The sequence below is a fragment of the Mus caroli genome, chromosome 13, assembly GCF_900094665.2.
Source record: "Mus caroli chromosome 13, CAROLI_EIJ_v1.1, whole genome shotgun sequence".
NCBI classification, from domain to species: Eukaryota; Metazoa; Chordata; class Mammalia; order Rodentia; family Muridae; genus Mus; species Mus caroli.
Window position 1 is genome coordinate 52,288,852 of NC_034582.1, and position 20,998 is coordinate 52,309,849.

General features: G+C 47.3%; 1 protein-coding gene across 2 annotated transcripts in view; it reads right to left on the bottom strand.

The window, feature by feature from the left end:
* Trpc7 (transient receptor potential cation channel subfamily C member 7) overlaps positions 1 to 20,508 on the bottom strand; it is a 120,807-nt gene extending 100,299 nt beyond the window's left edge. For both annotated transcript variants that reach the window (XM_029468419.1, XM_021180154.2), the window contains exons 1-2: positions 20,255 to 20,508; positions 12,060 to 12,837 (exon numbers count right to left, since the gene is read on the bottom strand). In XM_029468419.1, coding sequence (XP_029324279.1) covers positions 12,060 to 12,837; positions 20,255 to 20,256 — 780 coding nt within the window. In that variant the 5' untranslated portion in view covers positions 20,257 to 20,508. The remainder of the gene's footprint in view (positions 1 to 12,059; positions 12,838 to 20,254) is intronic.
* Between the last annotated feature and the right edge of the window lie 490 nt (positions 20,509 to 20,998).

Genomic DNA, 20,998 nt, shown 5'->3' on the forward strand with positions numbered 1-20,998 from the left:
TCCTTACTCTCCAGCCTCTTCCCTTGCTTCCCTTCCTTAGATGGAGCCCAGATCTCGTGCCCTCTGCATCTTCAGTCCCTAGTACAGGACTTGGCACAAAGTGGGCAACTACCCTTTGCAGGTAGATTTTAACTAGTCTGTTTGCTTCTCTATAAAATAGGAATAATAGTTTCCTCTTACATTTCAGTCAAGACATTGGCTATAGTTTGTCCAGCATTCTTGGTCTTTTCCAGTTTAAATAGCTGTGTGAGTGTGTGTGTGTGTGTGTGTCATTGTTGTTGTTGTTTATGGTAGTGTTCTACAGAAATCAGTAACAGAAAGGCTTGAAGCCTTGGGTGCTACTGAGGGATTATGTAGTCTAAGAGCCTGGCCTTTCAGAGCAAGGAGAGTAAGATGCTGAGCAATGGAAGGACTCATCCAGGGTCACATGATGTTCCTCTCCTGGCGTTGTCTCCCCGTCTACACCTTACCCTTATGACTGCCCTGAAACCTCTTTTATGACACTATCACTTGTGACATGTGACATGGCTTGGGAGAATTTGATCAAGCTGTTTAATTCCCCGGAGTACTGAGAGCACAGCTGCCACGTGACCACTTGGCCAAGCTTATAGGGCGGCGCATGTGCGAGGGAAGAGCAGCCCCAACACTGCTTCAAGTCTGATTTGCAAATGTGTCTGCATAGGGGAGATACTATTTAAAGGAATCAGTTCTGGCTCCTGATGCTTGCAGCCTAATTTGAATTTCTTTTCCATTCTTGCACATTTGCTGGAGCTCCTTTGCATGTTTATGGTAAAGTATCTGTTTTAAGCCCACAAAACACCAAGTTTCCAACGTGCCATGCCAAAGTGTTGAGTGGACGCTTTGGAGAATGAACTTAAAACACAATAATCACCTGACAAGAGACACTATTCCCAGAAAGATTTAGTCTAGCAGTCTTAAGTGTGATGGGAAAGAGGCTCAAACTCGCATTGCCACATGGTATGCCGGGAAAGCTTTAGAGCACTCTTAACAGGCAAACTCTGAACCCCGTCATGAAGAGGGCTGGTGGCCATAAGCTGACAGCCCAAGAAGGGACTGCAGGCTCCCACATGTCAGGTTCAAGCAAGTGCTTTGAGTAACGGGAGAGAGAGGTGAAAGAAAGGGGGAAGGAGGAAGGAAGAAGGGAAGGGAAAGAGTGGGCAACAGGGAGGCTCTTCAAACAGCTTGTTATTAGTAGTTAGCACTCTTTCTCAGAAGTCTGGGAAGCAGCTGACCATTGTTAATTTCATACTGTGTCTGTGAGGGGGCAGTGGAAAGATCAGGGTGATGTGGTACATGGTCATACCGCCCAGCATTTGGCAGCCCTTTTCTGTTTGTATCTCTATAATTCTTAGATCACTGTCCTTTTAGGGGACTATAAATGCCGTTGGCTTTTATCAGTTTTCTGCATCTTCCATCACTTCTCTACTATGACCTGAGCTCTTGGCTCCACCTCCTAACCAGTAGCAGTGGGAAGGAGAGTGCAGGCAGAAGCACTGCAGTTGCAGTGGAGAGGAGAGTGCAGGCAGAGGCACTGCATCTGCAGTGGGGAGCAGAGTGCAGGCAGGAGGCACTGCAGCTGCAGTGGGGAGGAGAGTGCAGGTGGATGCACTGCAGCTGCAGTGGAGAGGAGAGTGCAGGTGGATGCACTGCAGCTGCAGTGGGGAGGAGAGTGCAGACAGAGGCACTGAACCTGCAGTGGGGAGGAGAGTACAGGCAGGAGGCACTGCAGTTGCAGTGGGGAGGAGAGTGCAGAGGGAGGCACTGCATCTGCAGTGGGGAGGAGAGTACAGGCAGGAGGCACTGCAGCTGCAGTGGGGAGGAGAGTGCAGACAGAGGCACTGCATCTGCAGTGGGGAGGAGAGTGCAGGTGGATGCACTGCATCTGCAGTGGGGAGGAGAGTGCAGGCAGGATGCACTGCATCTGCAGTGGGGAGGAGAGTGCAGGCAGAGGCACTGCATCAATACTGTACTCAGAAAATGGATAAGTGAACTCCTCTTTGGCTGGGCTTTGAAAGGAACCTCTGCTAGGATTTTGAGGAGTGCTTATTTTAGGGTATACTGTGTTTGAGTGCATGATCTGTACCTTAGGCACTAATCACATGGTTTGTAAGTAAAATGGATAAAAAGGAAAGGCATTTAGTTCATCAATGTCAAAGAGATTTCTGGCTCACTCCATCTGAGTGACAGAGCTTTTGCTTTTCAGTCAACTACAGTTCTCTGATTGCTTGATTGGCATCAAGTGGACTCTTGTTCCCAGGGACTGCAGTGGAATTTACCGACTTCTCACAACTCATGGACTACACAAGAACACGGCCTCTTAGCTAGATGGAGTCCCAAATCCAAAAATCACAATAAAACTGAATTAAACACTGAAAACCAACCTAAAGAAAATGTACTGTTTAAAGCTTGTCTCTGGGAACTCCCTACTGGAGTAAGCTAGGTGGACAGATGCATGCTCCTCTCCCTGCCACCTTCTTGCACTGAGCCTTTCTCAGGTGTCCCTCTATCAGAGGCTTGAGCCTGCCTCAGTCCCTGCCGGACTGGACTATCACAGACTTGATTTTATTGAAGGGGATCGTGAAGTTCCTAGAAACCAATGTCCGTTGAGTGGCAGCCTAACAGGAAGGGGTGAGTGCCAAAGTTATGGCACTCAGAGAAAAGGACAGGATTGCACATTGTTTATTCATTCCATCACAACTGTATAAAGACAAACTTACACATAGAAAACTAGCGCCATCACACCATCACTGTCCCCGCCATCAGCACTACCACCACCATCAACATCACCATCACCACCACCATCACCACCACAATCACCACCATCAACATCACCACCATGACCACCACCATGACCACCACCATGACCACCACCATCAACATCACCACCATGACCACCATCACCACCATCACTGCCACTACCAACCATCACCATCACCCCACCACCAACAAGACTATCAGCAGCAGCAGCAGCAGCAGCAGCAGCATCATCAGCACCACTGGGTCTCCCAACTTGGTAATTGGTTAAAAAAAATTCCTAGCAGTGAAACTTTATACCCCGCATCCCATGTAATCATGTAATTGTGAAGGGATGGATGCAATTCCTCCACCTAAGGGAGATACTGTACTAGGAAAAATAGCACCAGAAGCACTCATTGTCCATATAGAAGGAAGCTAGATTCCATATAAAAGGAAGCCGGATTGGACTGAAGACTCACACATGACTGTTGGGTCTATGAAATTATGAAGGCAAGGGGAAAGCACATAGGACTTTAGGGGCAGGGGAAAGAGATCTTTTCCAAGAAGATTACACCTTCAACCTATTCCAAAACCAAGGGTTTACAAAAGCTTTGTAGACACATTGACGGAGTTTAGGTCTCAGACTGTGTTACCCCGAGTAGTCAGAATCAGGAAGGTTTCTCTCACTCTTCCCTGCCTGTTTATGTTGAGAGCTGGTTAGAAAGGAAATTCTGACTGAAGTCTCAGAGCCAAGAGAAGAGTTGTGGTGGACAGAGAGGCTGAAGGATTCTGGACAAACCTTACTGGGCTGCCTCTCCTCAGACTGATGCTGACAGGTCAGCGTTTTCTCTCCAGGTCACATGTCTCTACATGCCGCAGAGTCTAAACATCAAAACAGACGGTCGTCCCCTGTACCCATCATGGTAGGTCCTTGGTTGATAAGCTGTGGTCCGCCACCAAAACAAAATCTGTGACAGTGCAATGCCGGGGACTGGGGCAGAGAGGGGTGTCCCTGGGAAGACAGGAAGGAGGAGGTGGGAAAGGATGGCTGTCTGACCATCTGACCCCAGGGAGGGAGTTCCCACGCGCAGACTTGGGCAGCAAATGAAAGCCTTGCTCACTGTATCAGAGGACAAGGTTCTTAAGCGAATAGCAAGTGCTCACATCCCGCACACCGGGCGGCTCTGATGTGACTGCTCCATGGGAGAAGAAAGAACAGGAACTTATTTTTAAAGACTCTTCTGTCCACGAAACATTAAAGACTAAATTTGCCATGCTTTGTTTTTGTTAATATGGCCTCTTTATTTTCTCTTTTATGGGGATGTCATCCATGATCCTTGTGGTGGACCCAAATGGCGCACCCCACTTTCATTCCTGCAGACAGCTGTCAGGCTGGGAGAAGGTGCTTTCAGGGCTGAGACAGGCAAGGAGCTGTCTGCTGAGCACAGAGATGAACAAAGCAAAGGCATCAGCAGCAGACACTGTCCTAGACAGTGGATAGAAGACGAGAGTGGGGTTCACCCACGGAAACATCGACCTCCCCCTCCCTGTCCCCCACCCCAGTCTGTGCTCTCACAAGGATCGCACCATGTCAAGGGAGGGAGTAAGAAAGCCACAGTCTTATTTCATAATCCCTTGCATATAATTTACAAACACATGCGTCACTATGTTTTTCTGTGGTCTTCATAAGCTCTACTATGGCAGAGGTGACAATATTTTGATGACTGCAGCCCCCAGAACTTTGGGAACGTAGTAGATACAAGAAATGCTTTTCTCAAATGAATGCGACTGTAGACGCCCTAACTCTGTGAATACTCAGGAGCGGGGCTTCATGGGGAAGAGCAGAGAAAAGGGATGGGGATAGAGGAAGAGGGGCAGCAAGCACACTGCACCTCTTTGTTAGTGGCCATCAGAGTCATTAAGATTCTTGCACTTGGGGAAGAGGGGAGTCTAGAAAGAAAGATATCAAAATATGTGTCATTATATGGTAGGATTCATTCTGACTCTTTGTTCCAACTACCTTTTGATAGCTTAAGAAAACTCTATAATGAATAGTGTTTTGTTTTCATTATCTCCAAGTTCAAACTAGAAAATGACTTTCTCACACTTGGGAGAGTTAATGGCTTTGGGCCAAGTTTCCTTTTACTGCTTCTGTGAGCTGCCCCTCTCACCTTTACCGTTCTTCTGCTCCTAAATGCCACACACACATGCACACAGGCACACATGCACACACACACACACACACACACACACACACACACACACGCATACACATATACACACCACACACATGAACACATACACACATACCACCATCTCCCAACAGAGTCAGCTGCCCCACCAAGTCAACCCTAACAAAACTTCGCTTTAGGGTTTGGGGTGCTGTGCTCATTTTCACGACTCTTGGAAGAATGCCCATGTCTCCCACCAGACAATACCATCATGGCTTTATCTCTGCCCCCAGCCTGCAGCCTGCACACCACACTCTAGCATCACATGCCGAGGTTTCACAGAGAGTTCAGTAGCTAGAGGTCATCTGTGAGGCTGGGTCCTGCCTCTTCCCCACCCAGCACATACACTTTTATATTCAATGTAAACACGAATCTACTGCTAATAAAACACGCATCTCCATGCTAATAGTTTGTGCAGCTAAGATGATCAATCTGATCAATTTGCACAGCCTTGTAACCTTTTCTTCTCAGAGAAAGGTGTGCCTCCATTTGATTTAATTTGTGGTACTTCTCACTGGCTAATTTCCTTGAGCAACCCTCTCCATTTTCTTTAGATCTCTGATATTTCAGACGGACAGTTACACTTCTGTGCGAAACAATTCTTTATGTGGTTGGTGTGTGTGTGGTGGTTGGTGTGTGTGTGTGGTATGTGTATATGTGTGTGGTGGTGTGTGTGTGTGTATGTGTCGAAGACACTTTTCATGGAGATAGTTTTCAAAGAATGATCTGTGTGTGTTTGGTCAGGCCTGCCCTCTTCTGTCTCCCTCCTCTTCTCTGTCTCTTTTCAGCCCATGTAATTTCTGTTCACAGTAATATTTTAGCAGGACTCTTAGCTTATCCGATTTCAGTGGTCCCCATTATTCCAACTGAAAACACCCCCTTGGCTTGTTTCGAATCATGGAGCTCAAGTGTACAGCCTGGAATTTTTTTTTCTCGTTCTGTGAAGATCTGCTAAGGGGGATGGGAAGCGTAGCTAGACTCCAGGAGACCCTCTAAAAAGCAGAGGTGCTGAAATGTAAGCTGTGTTCACTGGAGGGCTGAGCTGTAGTGCTGATCCAGGAAACCAAAAGGGAGTCTCCATCAGCAGTGCCGTTGTGTGGAGGCTCCCTGCAGATGGCCTTGGTTCTTAAATTCTCCATCTCGTCCGACCTGCCTTGACCCTGAGAATTCAGCAGAGATAAATTCCCTCAGCTCATCTACTTGAGGGCACATCTGTTGAGCAACTGATGGGTGTCAGGATTTTCTGGAGATTACATGGGGTGCGGGGTATAAAGTTCTTACAGACTGATGATCATGAGGTAGACATCTCAGAGTAAGAGGAACTGTTTAGTCGGGGAAGTGAGCACCTCCGAACAAATAAGAAAAGGAACGTTTGGGGGGACGCTGACAATCGCATGGCTAGTAGGAGATGAGACTTAGGTCATTCTGACTGCAGGATCTTTTTACTCTCTGCACCTACGAAATGAACCATGGCTGTTCTGTGTCCTTCCCACACCCTCCTGAGTGTGGTGGCCTGCCTCGTTAGTCCTCCTCGAATCACCGAACCCGCACTCTCTCCTGTACACTGACAAACCGAGAAGACAAACCTAGCACAAACCTAGAAGAGCAGCAGCTTCTAACTTTAGATGCCATTTGCGAACAGTTGTCATTAAAGGTACGCTGGTTGGCTGACTTCCTGTGACGTCACCTCATTAGCGCATGCTCTTTGGAACTGTTCTTTGGGATGCTCACAGAGTAAAATGGAGAAAGACCGTGACCTAAAGCAGAGTTATCTTTTTCTTGTTTCCCACAATAAGCTAGTCCCCAGATCTTGCTCTCAAGGACAGGAGCCTACGAGCACTTCCCCAGAGTGGACTGCCAACAGAGAAGCACATTCAGACTGCACCATCCCCGCCTACGCTGGGACAATACTTGTAGCACAGGGGGCCACATCTGCCTGTGTTTAGGGAGGGTCACACTCATCAGCACACTGATGGAGCGACTCGAGATCTTACTGTCCTCTGCTCAGGCTGTGCCATCCTCAGATGTTCTTGCACAGGGCTAGCATGTTGCATCGGATCCCCAGGGGTATTGGGGACGAGATAAAAGCAAGTACTTTGAGAATTTTTTTTTTTTGCCAGATTCTCTTCCACACATATCCCAACCGCAATAAACACCTTCCTTTTAACACCTGCAGCCTTCGCAGCTTCAAAACATATTTTCCCAATGGAAAGCGAAGCAGTCTGCTGTTTCCTGCATATTAAGCAGACATCTGTTTATACTACCAGCCAGTCTCAAGGAAATTCTGTTTTCCTAGGGTGTTGGCTTATATGATTTAGAAATCCAGTGCGTCTGAGAAATTGATTCAAACGCTGGAGGCTTACTCAGCTCTTCTCACCGGCTCTGGCCACGCCGGGCCTTTACTTCCTGCCTCCTTGGCTCCACAAGTCAGATGTCCTCTGTGTTCTCAGCCTCAGGAGACCAAGACGCCTCCACCCTCCTCCTTCTCCTCCTTGTGCCCTCTCAGAAGTTTTCCAGCAGATTCCAGACGATCGGCTCAGCATCTTTACCTTCCCCAAAGGGCTTGCCCTGCATCACGGCAGGTGGCAAATCGGTCCGATTTATCATTATTTGCATTTTTAATTTGAGGTATTTTAGGCCCAGAGAGTTTTTTTTTTAAATGGGTCTCTCGAACTGACAGCACAAACATCGATACATAATTCATCATCCGTTTCTTCATAATCCGTGTGGTTAAGGATCTGCCGATGCACAGAAAGGTCATAGCACTCCAGACAAAGATGAAGGAAGGCACGGTTGGTTCTCCTTGCCTCCTCCTCTCCCGTCCCAAGCTCCAGGCTGCAATGCACAGGCTGCTCGCGAGCTGGCACTGTACCAGAACGGTGCAAGCCTCCTCAGTGCCGGGCACCTCTGCCCATCTTCAGGATAGCCAAACGCTAAGCAGCAGATACACTGACAGACTTCTTCCTTCCCTGACGGAGGCACATGGATGCTTCAAAATGGTAGCATAGTGTGGAGGAACATATGACAGATTCTGGTGTCCCAAACTGCCTCCCTTCAGCTCCCCATTGCTCCTCATCCCTTCAGGCAATACTCTCTCCAAGTCCAACTTTAAGTAAAGCTAGGAAAACTCAAGCGCGCGCTCGCGCGCACACACACACACACACACACACACACACACACACGCACACGCACTTTGCCTTCCACACACCACGCAGCATAGCATATAATCAGTCCCCAGCTATGTAGCGTATGGGCTTCATTCCTCCACCACCCTGGCTGGTTAGTTTTTATCAGTATGGCACAAATGGGAAAAACTGGGAAGACAGAAACCTCAGCTGAAGAGTTGTGTCCTTCAGCTTGACAAGTCTGGAGGGCATTTTCTACACTGATGATTGGTGTGGGAGGGTTCAGCCCACTGTGAGTGGCAGCATCCATCCTGGGCTGTATAAGAAAGGCAGCTAAGCAAGCCAGGGAGAGGAAGCCAGAAGCAACATTCCCCTGTGGTCTCTGCTTTAGGTACTGACCAGGGTTCCTGCCTGGAGTTCCTGTCTTGGCTTCACCTCAGAGATAGACTGTGACCAGTCAGGGGACACAAGCCCTTTTGACCTGAACCCCTTTCTCCTCAGATTGCTTTGGGCCATAGTGTTTATCTCAGGAACAGAAAGTAAACTAGAGTAACCACCAAGCTGGCAGCCTTCTTTAGAATTTTCCCAATTTCCCGAATGATGCATATGAAATGCCTCCATTCAATACCTGCATATGTGTGATGAGGTTAAGCCACACACCAAGGCACACTTGCCTCGGTAGCCGCAATGGTTTTCCTTTGGGGAACTCCTTCATTCTTTTCATCAAGTGTTTCAAAAATGCCCGCTGATTTGCTAGGTTCCATCGGAAGCACCAGGAAGGCTCTAGTGATCACATCACATTTTAACACCTTCCTAGACCCAAGACAGTTTGACCTAAGACAGTCCTTGAGTGGCTATATAATTACCCCACCAAAATAATGGCTTGAATCTGACTTCAGCTACAACATAACTGAGACCTTGACATTGGTTATGCTTCGTTTTAATGGCTATACTTAATTCTGCTAGTAAATTATGATGACTCCAAAAACAACAGCCCAGGCAACTGGCTTCAGGCTTGTTATGGATAATGCTTCCTGCCCAGGAATAGTTGCTCTAGAATGTTTGAAAGGACACAGAGGGCGACACTTGACATATTTCCAGAGATCCTTTGGTATCTCTGTAATTGACAGCATCTGGTCATACTCATAGCGTGGCTACCTAGATGGCAACATATAGTCCCTTGAAAACAGAACAGCCTCATCAAGCACTTTGTAGAACATGTCCATGTGTTCTTTAGCCTCTTGTTGCAATCTGACCTCCTGAAAAGCTGCTCTCAGAAATTCACAACACTGGGATGCCCATGCAGAGATCCTTGAATGAGTAGTAATTTCTAAGGGATCAGTTGGGTTGGTTTATAGTGAACCGTTTATTCACATCCTAAAATTATCTCAGCTCCCTAGGAAGGTGTTAATAGCCAACAAATGTCCTTAAGCTAGTTCTCACTCCAAGTGAATCAATTCTTGGTAGAAAATATTTCTCACCACGTGTGTAGTCTTCTTAATTGTCCACAATTCTCATAATTTACGTTTGAACTCGAATATTCTACTTGCTTTCCAAAGATGCTTTCCAAAGCCTCCCAGATTTAGAGATGACGGATACTGAAGTATGACAGACCTTCAGATTTTACTAATGGAAACTGATGTCTCAGAGGGATTTCCAAATGTCAGTCTAGCATCGTTATATTTAGGTTGGCTCACTTTCAGGTGGGAGAAAAGCAGAGAACCACACAACCATCCGGATGACCTGGCCCAATAACATTTTCTCTTTTTGCCTGCTCTTTCCCCAGTCCCTCCCGCTTTGACCAGAACGTGTGTCTGATTGAACTGGGTTAGCCATTCCTGCCACACAGCCCGTGCAGATCCATCTGAACTCTGGGCAACAAGCAAAACTCCACTGTCATTGGCTGGGACATCCTTGGCCTCAGGAGACTATACTTGACAGACCAGGAAAGAAGCAACAGCTGTTTCCTGGGAGCTCCTATGGGCTGTTCTGCACCTCCACCTAAATGAAGCCGGGAACAATACAGGGATCTTGGGAGTAGCTCGGGTTCAGTGGGCGGGGCTGAGTTGGAGCAGACAGATTAAAATAAACATAATCACAGGTCTCCTTTCTCACAGCCTGTGGCCTTGCACCCTCCTATTAGCCAAGCTCAGCTACCCACCCGCCCCAACCCCTGCTTGTGGGGCAAGCTTCTCCCGAGAGACAAGCATCTGTGGTCTCATATTATATAACCGAATTACCTCTGTATCTAGACCCAGCTTGCATCCTCAAATTCATCTTACTTTCCTGTCAAACAAATTTCCACATCTCCGTCATTACCGTAGTCTCTTAACCACATTTTTTTTAAAAGTGGGCCTTCATTTCCTACAGGATAACGTTCGAAGTGCTCAGACTGGTGAGCAGAGTCCTCTGGGCTCTGCTACCCCTGCCTCCCACTCACCCCCACATCCCAGGAAGCTGTGTTGTAGTCACACAGAGCTACTTCTCTGTCCCCTCCCTACCTTGGGCCTTTGTGGGTCTCCACTTCACCTGTCTCATCGATCGAGGCCCAACCCAACCCTATCTGAGCTCCTCCTTTGAATCCTGCCTGAGCAGCTTGGCCAAAGGCCCCCTTGCTGTGAGGCAGGACTCACCATTGAACCCATGCAGGGACACGCTCTACACAGAACATTGTCTGGACAATGAATTATTCACTTGTAGGTAACATCTGATCACCAGCTCTGTGTGAGACACCATTTCTTATTTTCATGGCATCCAGCACACAGCAGTTTCTTAGCAAGTGTCAGGATGAGAAATGCCTGGGTCTAGCTGTGGTTTCTACTCTCCCAGCCACACCCCCGGCCACACCCCGGCCACACCCCCTTCACTCATTAGCTGGAAGGATTAAACATGGACTCCAGGAGGCACTGGCTGCTTCCTTGGTTGTGTGCTTTCAGCTCTGTGCTATCATGCAAAATGGGGGTGTTGTGTCCTTGACACATGGTTGTTGAGATTAAATAAGATCTCAAAGGTAAACCAGGTAATTGGCAGGCAGCAAGTACCTAATCAATGTTTGCTCTTCTTACTAAACATCCTGTCAAGAGAGATTCATTCTTACACCTGGGCCCAGTCTTCTCTTTTCAGAGCAACTGTCAGTTGACAGAGAAAGCAAACGTAGTCTCCAGGAATAGCCCTTGGGTGGGGTGGGTCGCCAGACTTTGGAGCTGGCTTGGTAAATCAAGGTATTTTCAGGCTGCCTGGATTCTGGGACCACCCTGAGCCTTATTCACTGGAGTTTGAGTTGGCAAACGCAACCCTGTTTAAGAAGAGTTTGGTTTGGTCTTTTGTGAGCCTCTGCCACAGCCAACTGACAGAACAATAGCAACAGGTCACTGGGTCTAAGAAAGACTGGCCCTGCCTGGTATGGGACCCCTAGTCCTGGAAAGACTCGGGCAGGAGAATTAGAAGTTTGAGTCAAGCTTGGAATACGTAGCAAAATCCTATCTCAAAAAAATTCTTTTTGAAAAGCCAGACTTCTTTTCGTGGTCGTTCTGAAGCTGACTGTACGACCAGCAATCCAGAATGTGAATGTGGTAGTCAGCGCCACCCAATGAAACAGTAGCACTAACCTAAGTCCTAGACCGGAAGTAACCTCAGGTTGCTGGGTTTTGGAACTTTCAGTTTCTAGGGGCCAGAGCCAAGTCTCTGATAGCTCTTCTCTCTTTCTTCCTTGCCTCTTCCTTCGCTAACCTTATGTAGTTTAAAACATCAGAGTTCTAGGCTGCTTTCCCCCAGGTCTACACCCGACAAATTTTCGCGATCCACTCTTCCCCTACGGTGAACCCCAAAGACAAGAGCCCCAAGTCTCTCACTCTGCCTTTGATAGGCGCACAAGCCATTTTGCTCTTAGGTACACGCGGAAGGGCCCCTGGGCCACCTGCTCGCAGGATGGAGAGTGGAGGGTTACCTTAAATTCAGTCTCAATGTTGGCCAGTCTGGCTAACTCGTTGCTTAGCTCCAGCGCAGTGAGGACAGGGTCTTCACTGGATAGGGACAGGTAGGCGGCACTGGCCAGTCCTTTGTAGGCATTCATCCGGGAGCGCGAGTGACTGAAGGAGTCCTTGCGCTGCTTCTCCGTGCACTCATTGCACTTGCAGAAGTAGTCATGGGGCCGCTCAATGCGTGCACCCTTGAGCAGCAAGATATGCACAATCTCATACTCCTGGCAGTGGGCCGCCAGGATGATGGGTGTGATGTCGTGGGAGAAGCGCGTGCCATCCTCGTCGTAGGCATAGAAGTCATCATCCCGCAGTTCCTGCTCCAGCGGGCTGAGCGTCAGGCGCTGGCCCTGCGCGAAGGCAGGATGGCTGAGGATGGCCTCCACAATGCGCACATAGCCCTTGCTGATGGCCAGCAGCAGCGCGTCGCCCACCCGCGCCAAGTTCTCTTTCTTCAGCAACAGTTCAGTGACCTCCAAGTGCTCGTTACCCACGGCCAGCTGCAGCGCGTTCTGCCCCATGTAGTCCACGCAGTTGAAATTGAGGGTCTTGGATTCCTCCAGCATTTTTCTGACCACTGGTATGTTGCCATACTCAGCCGAGTCCAGGAAGCGCTCCTCCTCAGGGGTCAGGCTCGTGCCCTTCTCATTGAACATGTAGGCAGGACCCCGGATGGCCTGGCGGCGCCCCTTCTCCCTCAAGGTAGTGTGCCGGCGCTGCATGTTTTTGAAGGTGTTGCTCCCCAACCTGAAGGACAATGGCAAAGATGCTTTGTAACTTTTCTAGGGACCTGGGGACTGTTCAGAAGGACAAAGAAAATCTGACATATAAGAATATCGCGGTTGGGATCCTGCCAGACATTGTCAAGTCGGGCTAGACCGCCTGAAATACTGTTTTTTGTTTGTTTGTTTTGCTGTTATTGTTTTGTGTTTTGTGTTTGTTTGTTTGTTTGTTTGTTGTTTTCAATTGGGAGAATGCTGACTTACTGTCTGCTGTCCCTGAGGTTAGAGGGGTGGGACAGAGCAGAAAAGCAGCTTGAGGTGCCCTGTACCAGTGGAGGGAATAGGGTAGGGCTGCGGGGGGGTGGGGGGGGACAGGCAAGGAGGGCTGTTTTCTTTCCTTCTGTGTCAGACTGAGCAGGTCCCCCAACCTCTCTGCATTCTTGCTTTCTTAGCCCTACAACGATGCACAGAATTTGTTGTTTGTGTGTTTTGTGTGTGTGTGTGTGTGTGTGTGTGTGTGTGTGTGTGTTCCACAGTGTGGGTTCAAGGGGCAGGTAGAGGCTAGAGCTACTGAATGTTAGTTTCTCTCTCCCTTCCTGTCCAATGCCTATGCCCAGTCTCCATGGAGGATACAGTAGAACCTTTGGCTCCCACGTCTCCCCCTCTACTGAGTTCTGACACTCTGATCCCACTGCACTAGACTGTAAGCATGCCCACACAGGACTGATCCTACAGTTGGTGCCATTCTGTATGTGGGTCATGTCCCCTGGGCCTCAGGCAAATCTGGCACCTACTCAAATCAAGATGTGGCCAGGAACAGGGCTGCCTCTTACAGAGACTCCTAGGGGAGTCATCTGCATCTCCCTATGACTAGATCCAGAAAGCCTGTATTCTGACTTCTTTGTAGAAGACATAGCTCAGCTCACATGCTGTGCATTCTTCTAACTTGTTACTTTTCCCCTTGTGGCACAGAGTAGAAGTTACTACTGATCGACTAACAACAACAGTTAACATTTATGAGACCCTGCAGTGTCCCAGGTGCTATGCTAAGAGCTCTGGGTTCGCCAGCTTGTGCAGGTCGTCTGTAAAACCAACAGAGAAGGTATTTTATCCTCACCTGTGCTGATAGAAGAGCACTGGTTACCAGCCCTTGAAAGCCACATGGCTCTGGCAGTCTTGAGACTTCTTGGCTTTGCCAAGTCACCTAAGAGTTTGCCAAGGATTTGTTGTTGGGTTTTTTTTTTTTTTTGTCCTTAATTTTTCTCTTTACTTTTTATCTATTTATGTGCATTTGCATGTGTGTGAGAGAGCACGTGTGGAGGTCCGAGGGTAACCTGCAGCATTTGGTTTTTCCCCTCCCACCATGTGGGTCCCACGAATCAAAGGCTCAAGTTCTCTGGCTTATTGAGAAGAGCCTGAATGACTTAGCCATCTCACTGACCTATGACCAAAATTTAAGATGTCATAAAAAGAGGCAGCCATAATGTAATCTGAGCTCAAATCAGACCTTTCCAGCTAGCCTTGTGGGTACCTAGTTCCTTGGTCCCAGATTACAGCTGTGAACGAGAGGGGCTAGACCAGATGTACCCCAGGCTACTCCCAACTTGCACATCTTAGATTTTCCTGTTCCCCAAGTTGTTCCCACCTGAATTTCCTTTTCCTGTCTTCTCTCACCCACGCTATCTGAATGATTCAGGATGGCATGGTCTTAACCCAGAGAGCACCTGCTTCCCAGTCAGAACCGAGAAGCTCATTTTAAGTCTTTCCCATTGTCCCAGAGAATTGTCTTGCTGTTCCTGGTTGTGTTTGTGGCCTACCCAATGCCTGGCACTTCTCTCAAACCGATGAAAGAAATACACTGCACCAATAATTCCCACTAGAGCTTTCACGTCGACCCTGGAGTTTGCGACTGTATAGACTTTGGAATTCTGAACTGGTGCTTTCATGCTCACTTAACCTTTGACCTGACCCAGTTCCTCAGGGTCCAGTCCCTGCTGTAGATCATTGGAGGTCAGACCTGGGTACTCTAAATCCTGCCTGGAGCTGAGTCACACTTCCCTTGGGAAAGCCCCGTATGGCAAAGTGGAGTGGCTCCTTCTTCTGCAAAAACTAAATGCAGGTGTCATGGGAACCCCCTCCAGGCCAGCTCCAGGTAATAAATCCTGGCAGTGAACTCTGCCGATAGAGGAAGAGAATCCAAACGGCCACCTAATCTAAAGCGCGCCTTGATAGAAGATTGCAGGGAGAGCTTCCGGTTCAAGTTCCCAGGCCTCTGAGTCCTTTCTCCCCAGAGGATTGTCATTTCACCAAGAGGCTGCTCCCTCCCACACAAGGCAGATCCTAGCTGGGGATCCCATGGCAATGGTTCCCCAGTTGAGGAAGAGAAGCCCAAACAGTGCAGGTTCATTAGTAGGCACTTCCGAAGGGGGTGGAAGCCAGCCCCCTCATTGGTCTTCCCCTCCCCCTCATTCAGGAGCTGGAGTGAACCTGCTTTCCAGGCCTGTCATCTGGGCACACAAAGCCACAGAAATTGTGGAAATTGAAACCACAGAAGAATGATGTTCCTCATAGAATCACTCGCCCGATCTGAGATACACAGTCGTCCATCCCTCTGGGGAGCCTCTCCCTGGACTTAGTCATCACAGCTCAACCCCAGGAAGAGCAGCTTCCCTCAAGAGCCTGCGAGCTGTGCCAGGTATGAAGCAGCAGCTGTCCTCAGAGAGGCAGGCTCCATTCTCTCCCCTTTCCATCCCAAGGCTGTCTAAGAGGGACAGTGGTTCAGACTTACAAGGTCAAGGGTACCAAGCTATTACATAGCAAGAAGCCTTGGGGAGTAAATTCAAAGGAAATAGAATAACCACTGAACCAAGTCCGAGCAGAGAACGCTTTGCAGGGAACACAGAAATACCCAATCTAAATTCAAACTCCACATGAATATCGTAGACATCGAAGCCTGCAAAATGAAACAACACTCACATCATTTGTTAATTTTCCATGTTACCCAAAGAAAAGAAAAATCAGAATATTTGCATGCTAACCTTTTAAGTGAACAAACTGAAAAGTCTAAATCTTAGGGCAGGGAGGAGTGGTGTCATGTGATGTTTCTGTAATAATTATACCGTGTAGTGTAGGGGGGGATGGAGCATGCATGCGCACACGTGTGGGACTGCATGGCTGTGACTTCTCAGAGGGGAACTGTCCTCACTGGCTGTACATTTTTCTGAGTGACCTTGAAGGCAGATGGAAGATGAAGTAAACATGCCAGTCTTCAGAGCCTTTAAACTCTCAGCTCTGAGATTCATTTGGATGCTCAAAAATGACCAGCTCTCCTCCTTTTCTAACTGAACTTGGAATTAAAATGAAATCGTATAGGCTTCAGTTCATGTGTGGCTGGAAGTCTATAAAATGGGGCTGTGTCATTCAGTGGGGACATGTCCCAGGAGATCTACACAGCAGACCCGGAAAGGATTCAAATGCTGAAGTAGACCTTAAGCCTCACTGTGGAATTCTTGTCAGATCTGACAGCCCCCTCCCCTGCTCCTGGCATCCTTCTGATAATGGCCTTTTTAATGCATGTACACCAATGGATATAATTTACTTCCATGTCTTTGCCATTTACTCTTGATCCAATAGTATCATATTAGGGACACGGATGTCACATGGGTTGGATGGACTCCACAAGACAGCCTATGGCAAAATCACTCAGCCTACAGTAGCTGGTGGTCGGGCTCACACCTGAGAACTCAGTGTGTTTCCCTGCGGGTCCCCATCCCAGTGGCAGGGCAGTGGGGAGAAGGAGCATCCCTAAGTGCAACTGGCATTCGGTCGTCTTTACTTCGATATGTTCCTTTGCACTGAACTTTGAGCACAGATGCCTTTTATCTTCATGTCACTGAGATGAGCGATCAAGCTCACTGTCCTTCTCATCTAAGGCCCAGTGGCTTTCATTCTCCGGAATGCCTATGCTGACACTGGTGTCACTGAGAAGCAGTCCGGTGCAGACAAAACCATCCGAGAGGAAGAGGGACTGGAAAACTCCCTCTCCATTCCTTTGGATGCTATTTTTATCGAGCTTCTCTTACCAGCGCATCAGCTGGTCCGAAGCCAGATGTGAGTAAGCCATGAAAGCAGCCACCTTGGGCCCTAAGTCCGGCTGTACATGTGGTGAGTTTGGAGTCAGGGTTCTGTTTAGTTTCCAATGAAGAAAAGGTCACTTAAGAATCTCTTTTTGAGAGATGTGTTGTCTTTTTTTTTTCCTCCCTTCTTTTAAAATTGCAACATGCCTCAAAGGTCTCTGTGGAGATCATCCAAGCCTGAAATCAATTCAGTCTGTAACATTCCCCAGCTGGACATAGAACCAAACGATCCAGAATTCAGATCAGGCACCCGTGAAAACCGAGCCCAGTTTTACCAGGTTCTGAGCTTCATCTCCCCGAGAACATATTCTGAGTTTTAGCCCATGAAGTGGAAGTGAGGAAAGCCAAGTGATCTGTAGTCTTCCCCAACACCTCAGTGACTGTCACTGAATATTAAGTAGCATTTCTACCAAGTGTCCTAGACACTTTAGAGACAGTGATGACCAAAACCCGATGCACCTTGCTTCTGTGGGTTCAGATTACATTCTATGCTGACAGACTCGGGTATTGTTTCAAATGACTGTGATGACAGAGATGGTTGAAACACATACATTTACGGAGTTCCAATTACCATGTTAAGTGCTTTATATAAATTACTGTTGTAAATTATCATATGATAAGCCTAACTATCTTCCCAAATGACTACTCAATTATATCAATTAATACGTATCACACATCAACCACGCGTCAGCCTTCAGACTGAGCATCGACATTTTAAGTTATAGAAAATACAGCATCATGTAGGTGCTATTTCCATTCCCATTTAGCAGACAAAGAAATGGGACTCTGGTACTTTAGTCCCAAGATACTCAAGGCCTGGTCGGGTCACCCTCTGGTAGATGTGTGCTTTGCTGGATTTCAAGCCTTGCGTCTGGCTGGTCTGCTGCTGACATCCATCTTACTCTTGCCTGTTTCTATGTTTACCTAGTCCACAAACATTCCCACTAGAGTGCAGGATCCTTGTGGGCAAGGGGATTGCTTGTTTATACTGCATCTCTACCCGGCATCTAGAGCTCTTGACGTTCAGGTTGTGGTACATAGTGAAATAGGTCAATTCTCAAATACTTGATCTGGATTGGTCTTTTTTTTTTTTAATGATAAAACTCTGGTATTGATGATTACAAGTATCTACTTTCTTACAAAGAGAGGCCCCAGACAGTCCTGTAGCTATTATTTCTTGTTTCTGACTGACAACTTCAGAACTAAGGTATCAGTTCTGAAGTAAAATCAGCTCCAAGGGACCAGCTCTGCTGTAAGCCACAGAGGGCTTAGGTAGAGGAAGCAGCTTTCAGAGGGCCAATCTGTCAAGTCCCTGAAGGACTAGAACAGAAAACTGAAACATTTCCATTTTTTTTCCATCCTACTCCTGAGTTTCTTGTGAATTCCCAAAGGTATCCCACTTATTTCTGAGTTTTATCTTCCCAGCATGTTGAAGGTGAGGTGAAATTATGCCTATTGACGCCTTGGTAGCTAGTAGATACTCCTGCAACAACGAACATCCGTAAAGTTATTTATTGTTTGAATTGTGGATCTAAGGCATTTGGGTTTTGACCCAAGTTAGTGAGCATATGTTTGTATATTGAGTGAAAGAAAACAGATACCTGGTTAGCTACTCCACTGTGTGTGTGTAAGGTCCTACGAGAATGAAGCAAACCACTCTGAGCTGTCCATGTTACTAATAGTGAGATCTACTCTTCAGTCAGTTCTGCAAAAGTGGGGTGTGGTTCCATTTCATCTAGGATTGGAAACTATCATCTATTATTCCTCCATGCCGTATATGTCTATCAGTCACATCAGTAACACACACACACACACACACACACACACACACACACACACCCCATCATCTAGGGAAGAAGTTATTCCCAGTGTTTACAAACTGTGGTATGGTTTAGCAATCCAAATTAACTAGCACTTTGCCTGCTGTCTTTGTTTCTGATTTTTTTTAAAAAAATCTTCATTTGCTTATCTAGACCACAGAAGATGTGAAACCGGGTGTCTGTGTCTCATATTTTATATAGTTCCAGGAAGAGCTTAAAAAGCCAGCTCAAATAGTTATGTTAAGATTAGTCTTGGGATAAAATAACCGTGCACAGTGTTGTGCGGTTCCTCTCCCTCTGTGAGGAGAGTCAGGAGTGAACTGAAAGGGGTCCCATGGCCTGCTGAGTGCTTACCAGAGGGGATGATTGCTTATCCCGAGCAACAGCTCCTGCTCGTCCTCACCCACAATGCCACATGAATTCCACAATTAGCCACAGTGAGGCACCACACAGTTCTGGTTTTTTTCTGGGTTAATTACTGCCTAAAGGAGTTGGCTACTCTACGTACTCTTAAGCTGAAGGACAACTGTTTAGGGAAATCAATATGAAATTCCACTGTGATCACAGAGGCTTGGGGAGCTGCTGTCCGGTCGATCCCAGGGAGTAGATTTGTATGCTATCCATAATGGATATTCTGGATTTTATGTGAATTCATTCATTCATAAATTTGATGTGTGCCCAATGCTTTAGGAAGGGGACCCACCAGCAGGTGGCATTCTGAGGCAAAATTTTACTGAGGGAGATCAGATGGGGTCAGTCATTATTGCCTTTTGCAAAGCTACCCTGAATCCATTAAATGACAGTTAATGGCACAGCGTCTTTGGTTGTATCTACTCAGCCTTACATAAGTGAATTTACAGCATGAACTTAAGTGAGATACTCTGTCATCTCTAGTGACAAAGCTTATGCCCAAAGCCCTGCCAAGGTTTACATCTCATTTATTAAAAGCATATTTGTTATCTTGAAATGAATGGCTAGAGGAAACATACACCCAGGACCCTATTTTCAACAGGGAAAAGAAAGAAAAAAAGAAAAAAAAAAAGGAAAGAAAGAAAACTGGAAAAAAAATAGCCTTTTATCGCCACCTGTAGTTATTTAATGGTGTAATCTCTTATAATGTAGCTATGGTTCTCTCCCCAACTCCATATTTATATTAAAATCAAACCAGAGAAGCTCTCAGCAGTGCAGAAGCCGAGATAACACACATGCTCTCTTCTAGGAATAAAACTGTTCTACTCCAGCATGAAATTTACAGGATACCAGGTTGAGTTTCTTATTTCTACATGGCTTGTAAACTTAGACATTCAACAAAAGGGGGAAAATATCCTACCAACTCAGTAGAAAAGATTTCAGCTCCAGACTGGGATCCCCAAATCTAAGCAGTGCCTGCAAAAGGGCTAATAAATAAAAGTTCAATTCCATATTTCAGGGATAAAGCAGTCTCTACTGGGAAAATCAATATAAACCAACCACCAAAGCCACTTACATCGAGAGTAGAATACGCAGGCTTGTCCCTCCTCTAGATGACCCGAATCCTGAACGGAGTCTCGGGGATCTGGCTCCCCATGGGTGGCCGAGGCGGAGGTGCCGCTCTCCGTGGTGCTGAAGTCGAGATCTGCTCCAGAGAGCGGAGTTGCGATTGTGTGGAGGTGCGCTCTGCTTTCCTTTGTGGGGAATGGTGAAAACTCGCCTTTTGTGGCCGACTTGCCTTCCTGTCCTTTTCCTAATCTGGGGGAAATTTCCCAGAGAATGTGAAGGAGAAGCATCCGTGTGTGAGACTGGCATGCAGCGTGATGATGGGCTGGTCTAGTCCCCACCCCTCTTCCAGACGTAGCTTTGAAAGGGAGAGAACAACTCTGCTTTTCTATCAGAACCCCTCAGGATTTCTTCATGCCCCTCCCCCTAGAATAGTGCCTAACACCCCCCACAGAGAGAGAATGAGAGAGAGAGAGAGAGAGAGAAAGAGAGAGAGAAACACACTCACATAGACACACACTCACACACACACTCATGCAAACACACACCCTTCAGTTATTTAAAGCAACATGAAGAGTCTTAATGAGTTTAAACAAGTGAAAAGTGGGGAATGGGCTGATTTCCTACTTGTTGGTTTATAGGTGTTTGGGGGGAGGGACAGACAGCGGGGGGAGGGACTAACCAGAAGATAGAGTGACAGTAATAAGCTCCTTTTGTGATCCTAAAGCCACACCCACTTTCTCTTTTGAAAGTG